Genomic DNA, 7956 nt, shown 5'->3' on the forward strand with positions numbered 1-7956 from the left:
GCACCGCGCCCCGCACCGCGCCCCGCACCGCGCCCCGCACCGCGCCCGGCCCCGCTCCTCACCGCGGCCCGCGCCAGCACGAACACGGCTTCCTGGCTGGCCAGACCGACGTCCGGGTCGGCCTTCACCAGCGCCTTCACGCGGGACAGCGGCAGCCGAGCAGCGCGGCCCGATCCCGCACACGGCACCGCACCGCCCGCATCTTCCACCGCCTCCGCTCCCGCCGCCGCCGCCGCCATCCCGCACCGCGCATGCGCAGAGCAGCGCAGCGCCACCGGGCGGAGCTCGCTCACCGCGGTCATTTCCGCACCGCCGAGATCCGCCGCTGGGGGGCGCTGCTCCCGAAACCCGAACGCGGTCCGCCGGGCTCCTCGTGTCCCCAGCGCGGCTCTGCTCCTCTTGCTGTCCCCAAATGCGTCCCTCCATCCGCTCTGTGCCCCAAATCGCAGAACCATAGAGCGGCCTGCGCTGAAAAGGATCACAATGATCATCGGTTCCAACGCCCTGCTGTGTGCAGGGCCGCCAACCACAGAACCACAGAATGGCCGGGGTTGGAAGGGACCCCAAGGACCGTGAATCTCCAACCCCCTGCTGCATGCAGGGCCACCAACCTCCCCATTTCACAGCAGCCCAGGCTGCCCAGAGCCCCATCCAACCCGGCCTTGAACACCTCCAGGGATGGACGGGGCATCACAGCCTCTCTGGGCAGCTGTTCCAGCCCCTCACCACTCTCACAGCACAGAACTTCCCCTGACATCCAACCTCCATCTGCCCTCCCTCAATTCAAACCATTTCCCCTTGTCCTGCTGTCATCTCCCCTTGCACAGAGTTGATTCCCCTCCTGTTTGCAGGCTCCCTTCAGGCACTGCAGGCTGCACTGAGGTCACCCCCAGCCTTTTTTTTCTCCATGCTGAACAAGCCCAGCTTCCTCAGCCTGTCTTTGTAGGGAGGTGCTGCAGCCCCTGCTCATCTTCGTGGCTCCTCCAGACCCTCTCCAACAGCTCCCTGTCTTTCTTGTACTGGGGGCTCCAGCCCAGGCTGCCCAGAGCCACATCCAGCCTGACCTCGAATGTCTGCAGGGATGGGGCATCCACAGCCTCCTTGGGCAACCTGTGCCAGTGCCTCACCACCCTCTGGGTGAAAAGCTTCCTCCTCATATCCAACCTAAACCTCCCCTGTCTCACTTTAAAACCATTCCCTTCTCCTATCACCATCCACCCTCACAAACAGCCGTTCCCCTTCCTGTTTATAAGCTCCCTTCAAGTACTGGAAGACCACAATGAAGTCTCCCCCTCCATCCTCCCTGCGCCCCAAACACAGCTCCCCAGCCTCCCCGTGTCCCAAATATGGCCCTCCTTTCACTCTGTGCCCCCAAACTCAGCCCTCCATCCACCCAATACCCCAAATATGGCCCTCCATCCTCCCCATGCCCCAGATACGGTCCTCCATCCACTCTATGCCCTGAAACCCAGACCTCCATGATCCCCGTGCCCCATACACAGCACAGGTGGAGCCTGGAGGGGGAATAGTAAAATTGCTACCTTGGACTTCAGGAGGGCAGACTTTGAATTGTTCAGGGGACTAATAGGGGGAGTCCCCTGGCATTCAGTCTTAGCAAGTAAAGGGGTCCAAGAGAGCTGGTTGCTCTTCAAGAAGGAAGTCTTAAGGGCGCAGGAGCAGGCAGTCCCCCTGAGCTGCAAAATGAGCCGGCAGGGAAGAAGACCAGCATGGATGAATAGGGAGCTATTCCTGAGGCTCCGGGAGAAAAAGAGAACCTACCGCCTGTGGAAAGAGGGACAGGCAACTCAGAATGAATATAAGGAAGTCGTTAGGATGTGTAGAGGTGAAATCAGAAAGGCAAAAGGCCAGCTTGAATTTAACCTAGCCGCTGGGGTGAAAAGGAATAAGAAACTCTTTTATAAATACATTAACAGTAAGAGGAGGACAAAGGAGAATATCCACTCTTTGCTGGATGAGGCTGGGAATGTGACCACTGAGGATAAGGAAAAGGCGGAGGTTCTGAATGCCTTCTTTACGTCTGTCTTTAAAAGTCAGACCAGTTATCCTCAGGATACCCCTCTCTCTGACCTGGTAATCTCGGCTGGGGAGCACACTAACCCCCCTGTGATTCTGAAAGAAACAGTCAGAGACCTACTGCTCCAGCTGGACTGTCACAAGTCGATGGGGCCAGATGAGATCCACCCGAGAGTGCTGAGGGAACTGGCGGAGGTGATAGCCGAGCCGCTTTCCATCATCTGTCAGCGCTCCTTGTTGACTGGTGAGGTCCCAGAAGACTGGAGGCTTGCCAGTGTGACTCCCATTTACAAGAAAGGTCGTAAGGAGGATCCGGGGAACTACAGGCCTGTCAGCCTGACCTCGGTGCCAGGGAAGGTTATGGAGCAGATCGTCTTGAGGGAGATCATGCGGCATGTGCGGAATGAGCGGGGGATCAGGCCTAGCCAGCATGGGTTCATGAAGGGCAGGTCCTGTTTGACCAACCTGATCTCCTTCTATGATCTAGTGACCCATCTGGTGGATGAGGGAAAGGCTGTCGATGTGGTCTACCTAGACTTCAGCAAAGCCTTTGACACTGTCTCCCACAGCATTCTCCTGCAGAAGCTGGCAGCCCGAGGCTTGGATGGGTACACTCTTGGCTGGGTAAGGAGCTGGCTGGAGGGCCGGGCACAGAGAGTGGTGGTGAATGGAGTCAAATCCAGCTGGCGACCAGTCGTGAGTGGTGTTCTCCAGGGGTCGGTGCTGGGGCCTGTCCTCTTCAATATCTTTATTGATGACCTGGATGAGGGCATCGAGTGCACCCTCAGTAAATTCGCAGATGACACCAAATTGGCTGGAAGTGTGGATCTGCCTGGGGGTAGCGAGGCCCTACAGAGGGATCTGGACAGGCTGGAGAACTGGGCTGGAGCCAATGGGATGAGTTTCAACAAGGCCAAATGCCGGGTCCTGCACTTCGGCCACAACAACCCCAGGTGATGCTACAGGCTTGGGGCGGTGTGGCTGGAGGACTGCGTGGAGGAAATGGACCTGGGGGTATTGATTGATGCTCGGCTGAACATGAGCCGACAGTGTGCCCAGGTGGCCAAGAAGGCCAATGGCATCCTGGCCTGCATCAGAAACAGTGTTGCAAGCAGGAGCAGAGAGGTGATTGTTCCCCTATATTCAGCACTGGTGAGGCCGCACCTCGAGTACTGTGTCCAGTTTTGGGCCCCTCACTGCAAGAAAGATATTGAGGCCCTGGAACGTGTTCAAAGGAGGGCAACAAAGCTGGTGAGGGGTCTGGAACACAGGCCATATGAGGAGAGGCTGAAGGAGCTGGGAATGTTCAGCCTGGAGAAGAGGAGGCTCAGGGGAGACCTTATTGCTCTCTATAACTTCCTGAAGGGAGGTTGTAGTGAGCTGGGGGTCGGCCTCTGCTCTCGTGTCATCAGTGATAGGAGCAGAGGGAATGGCTTCAAGCTACGGCAGGGGAGATTCAGGCTGGACGTTAGGAAGTATTACTTGTCAGAAAGGGTGGTCAGGCACTGGAATGGATGCCCAGGGAGGTGGTGGAGTCACCGAGCCTGGGGGTGTTCAAGGAAAGACTGGATGTTGTGTTGAGGGACGTGGTTTAGTGGGAGCTACTGGGAATAGGTGAACGGTTGGACTGGATGAGCTTTTAGGTCTTTTCCAACCTTGGTGATTCTATGATTCTATGATTCTTCCACTCTATGACCCAAATTCAGCCCTTCACTCTCCCTGTGCCCCAGCCGTGGCCCTCAGTGCTCTCTGTGCCCCAAACACAGCCCTGCAGCCCCCTCCCCCCATTACCCTGACACATCCTTGGCGCCCCCCATCACCCCCAGGCACCCCCCTGCCCTCCTACCCCTCCAAACAGCGCTGAGGTTCCTCTCATCACCTCTGTCCCCAAATCCCCCCCTACCCCCGCCTCCAAACTCAGCCTTTCAGCCTCCCATGCGTGTCCCTCCAGCTCACCAACCCCACAGCATCCCCTGAGCTCCTTCCTCACCGCCGTCCCCAAAGCTCTGCGGGCAGGAGGTGGTGGGGACTCCCAGCCCCAGGATGTGGCTGTCCCGGCCCCGTTGGCTCCCATTGGGTTTGGTGCTGCTCACCACCCTGGAAGTCCCCACGGCCGCTGACGGGGCTCTGCTCGGCCCGGCCTGCCGGGGGTGTCCCCGTCCCCAGGGGTGGGCGTAAAGATCCCCCCGAATCTGAGCCGTTCCGTAGTCCTGTGCCGATCCTACGGCCTCGGGTCGCTCCCAAAGCCCACGTTCGTTTCTGGGCGGGGCAGCAGCGGCACTCGGTGTCCCCATCGACGGCACGGAGCCGCTCCCCGCCACCCCCCTCCATCGCTGTGCAGTCAGGCCGCAGCCGCTTCCTGGCGTTGCGCTCAGCTCCTTGCCAACCCAGCGTTAGGAAAGAGCTTCTGCTTTCAGCGCCGGGGAGCTCCGCTGCCGTCGGAGGTGTTCACCTCCCTCGGGTCCTTCTGCTCGGACGGCCGCGATGGTGTTCAGGAGGGAGGAGAGCTCACAGGGCAGCGGCCGTGGATGGGAAATGGTGAGTGCGAGCTGCCGGGATGCGTGCGGGAGAACCGGGTCCGACCCGCACCCTCACGTCCTCACAGCCACACCGGGATGGGGTCAGTCAGAGCTCCGGAGCTCCATGAGCAGCTCCCGGGGTGGGTGAAGGAGCGGGCAGCACCGGGGCTCAAATATATCAGAGAGGAGAAAGCATCTCAGTGCCAAAGCTGCTGCACCGGTCGCTGTGACAGCGGCGCCGTTCCCCGACGGCGCCACCGCGGGCGGCTCCGTGTCCCCGTTCACAGAACGGCTCTGACGGTCACAAACACCGGAACGGTTCACATCCAAAACCCCACGGCGTGCTCGGAGCACTGCAGAAATCCCCTTTTATCACCGTTTTTTTCGCTGCCTTACGTTGTAGGACGCGGCCAATGTGCGCCGTTGAGCCCTTGGCGGGCTGTGCCCGGGGACGAGGGGCACCCGTCCCCATTTAACACCTATTTAATGCCCACATTTGAGCTCTCACGGCTGAAAATGTCGCGCTGGCTTCTCTGCGCTCCGGCCCTTCTGTTGTGAAAGAAAACAAAGTGATGCAAGCACAGCCCGAACCGAAATCCCGAGAGGAGGAGAACTGCAGAACCCGAGCGGGTGGAGCAGAGCCCCGATGTGTGCAGTGCTGCGACCGGGAGCGTGGGGGGGGGGGGATAGAAAGGAAAAGGGAGATGAGGAGGAGGGGAGAAGATCACCTCTCCCCCTGGGTCGGGTCGATCCGGGTCGGTACCCGCGATGCTCGTGGGACAACGCTGCGTCGCGGCCGTGCGCCCCAGTTCTGTGCGCCCATCGCGGGGTGAGCAGCGCAGGAAACGCTCCGCTCAGAAAAGTGGGGCAGATCCGCCGCTTCTCGGCTTCTTTTTTTTTTTTTGTTGTTGGTTTGTTGGTTTTTTTTGCCCTCAGCCAAAACGGCTTCCGGCAGCGCCGTCGGGGCTTTGCTGTGAGGGAGCGCAGCCGCGCTCCTTCGGGGCGGATCGGGGCAGAGCGGTGCGCGACCCCGCGGCGTTGGGGCCCCGGCGGCGGTGGGACGTGCCGGGCAGAGCAGCTGCAGGACTGGCCGGAGCTCAGGGCGCTCCTCACCTTTCAGGCTCGGGGAGGCACCGCCGCGTTCTCGGCTTTTTTCAGTAACGGCAGAATCGGAGCTTTCCTTCATCCCCGCAGGAAAACCCGGAGGGGAAAGAGGCGGCGGGGAGACACCTGAGAGCGAAGCTGAAGGACGGCAGGAAGCCTCCCCCCGCAGCGGGCGGACCGGCACGGGGTCCCCCCTCAGCTTTCCCAGCGACGGAGCCGGCCCGGGCGCTCACGCCGGGTTCCAAGGGGGAGCCGCCCCCCGCGTCCCCCTTCGCCGGGAGGGTGGGCATCGGCAGAGCCCCTCCGCCGCGCAGCACAGCTCAGAGCGAGGGGCCCGGCTCCCGTCCGATGCCCGTTCCCCAGAGCCCGGAGTGGATGGCGCGGCTGAAGAAGGGCGTCGCTCCGAGGGCCGCCTCCCAACCCCCCGCGGCCAAGCCGGGAGGACGGGACGCGGCGGACGATAAGGGGGTCGGAGCCACCTCCCATCCCCCCCCGAGGATCCCAGCCCCGCACAAATGGCCGCTGCTCAACGACGCGGCCGCTCCGGCGCTCCCCGCTGCAGGCGCGGCCGCCGCCGGTGGGATCCGGGGCTCGGGGCAAACTCCGCGCAGGAAGCCGCTGCCGCACGCCGCGGAGCTGGGAGCGAGGCCGGCAAAACCCCGGCGGCCTCCGGGGGTGGATCTGGAGAAGTTCCATAGGGCTGCAGCCCCCGGGGAGCCCGGCCGCACTGCTGTGGGGTCGCGGAGTGCTGTGCTGGGTAACGGCGTGGGGATGGGGATGGGTGTGGGGTGGGGATGAGGATGGGGTGAGGATGGGGACGGGGTGGGGATGGGTACAGGATGAGTGTGGGGATGGGGGTGGGTTGGAGCCGGGTATGGCATGGAGATGGGTGCAGGGATGGGATGGGTACAGGATGAAGATGGGGATGGGATGGGGATGAGGTGGGGAAGGGGTGAGAATGGTATGGTGTGGGGATGGGGATGGGATGGGGATGGGTACAGTAGGGTGTTGGGTGCAGCATGGGGATGGGGATGTAAATGAGTTGGAGATGGATACAGGTTGGGCTGGGTATGGGAAGGACTGGGTCTAGGATGGGAATGGGGATGGCATGGGGTGCAGGCAGAGCTCTGGCTGATGGGACCACACTGCCAGCTTGGTGTCTTCCTCCCCCATGACGCAGGGCTTGGTGCCATGGGGGTGTGCTGGTGTCCGTTGGGCTCAGGCCCCACTGAGCTGTGATGGCCTTCCAGAGCTGAGCACATTTGCTGCTTTCTAACAGCTTTAAGCTTCTTTCAAATCCTGCTTCTCCCTCAACTTCTCCAAGTTCTTCTCCACCATCCTGCGATGTTTCCTTATTGCCCATCTCACACCAGGACTGGGCTGCTGTACAACCTCCTCCTTTCCTAAGGAGAACCGCACACCCCAGCTGCTTTCTGGTGCTGCTCTTTGGGTGTGCTGCTGGCTCTTTCCCCCACCCTGCTCTGCTCCAGCACTGGCCTGGGGGTTCCTGAGCCCCAAGCTGAGCGGCAGACTCCAAAGAACCCCTTGTTGCTTCTTTTGTCCCAGGTTACCCAGCGCCGTTCCCACCGCGGGATGCTCTGAGCACAGCAGGGTCAGTACTGAGGAAGCACTTTTATTTTCGGGGTCTCTGACTGAGTGGGAAGAACACAAGAAGGAATGGTGGGAGGGTGGGTCGGGGCCCCCCGTGATGCACCCCCAGGGGTGCAGAGATCATCCTGGGTGGCTGATGGCTCCCTGACGGTGCTCTGCTCCGTCCCAGAGGTGAGGAGGAGATTTATGACGACGTCGAGAGCGTTGAGCTGCTCAGGAGAGACCGAAGCTTTCCGCCGCCCCCCACGTTCCAGCCGACAGCACATCTCCACCCCAGAGGAGGTGGGGGCAGAGGGGGTGGGGCAAAGGGGGTCAGGGTGCCCTGAAGGATGGAGGGCGGCCAGTGGGGCCGGTGACATCAGCTCACTTTCAGGGACACAGATGGCACCTGAGGGGTTTGGGCACCCTGGGGGCCATGGGAAGCGATGCTCCCAGCCTCCATCACCCCGTGTAGCCCTTTCCATGCTTGGTTTTACAGGGGGAGGTGCTGCTCGCGCCCCCAGCACGGTTGCGCTGCTGGTTGCTGCACAAAGGTAATGAGGAAGTGAGCGCTTCCTGTGGGTCTGCTGGGACCCCAAAGTGCTTTGTTGTTTGGTGGCATCCGCTGGAGTTGCAATGAGGGCCTGTCCACAGAGCACCAGCAGCCCTGGGGGAGGGGGGGGAACCTCTGGGTGCTGGGAGAAACCCA

At 61.4% G+C, this 7956-nt stretch overlaps 2 protein-coding genes across 2 annotated transcripts in view; one reads left to right on the forward strand and one right to left on the reverse strand.

The window, feature by feature from the left end:
• Nucleotides 1-239, reverse strand: part of POLE4 (DNA polymerase epsilon 4, accessory subunit) — a 2713-nt gene extending 2474 nt beyond the window's left edge. Inside the window, exon 1 of the mRNA XM_042886800.1 lies at nt 63-239. Within this exon, the coding sequence (XP_042742734.1) occupies nt 63-239 (177 nt within the window). The remainder of the gene's footprint in view (nt 1-62) is intronic.
• A 5766-nt stretch (nt 240-6005) lies between these two features.
• PRAM1 (PML-RARA regulated adaptor molecule 1) overlaps nt 6006-7956 on the forward strand; it is a 3329-nt gene continuing 1378 nt past the window's right edge. The window contains exons 1-4 of the mRNA XM_042886801.1: nt 6006-6414; nt 7224-7269; nt 7438-7550; nt 7747-7801. Of these exons, the coding sequence (XP_042742735.1) occupies nt 6006-6414; nt 7224-7269; nt 7438-7550; nt 7747-7801 (623 nt within the window). The remainder of the gene's footprint in view (nt 6415-7223; nt 7270-7437; nt 7551-7746; nt 7802-7956) is intronic.

This window comes from Lagopus leucura, unplaced genomic scaffold (assembly GCF_019238085.1).
Source record: "Lagopus leucura isolate 7727_CA_CO unplaced genomic scaffold, USGS_WTPT01 Super-Scaffold_100064, whole genome shotgun sequence".
NCBI classification, from domain to species: domain Eukaryota; kingdom Metazoa; phylum Chordata; class Aves; order Galliformes; family Phasianidae; genus Lagopus; species Lagopus leucura.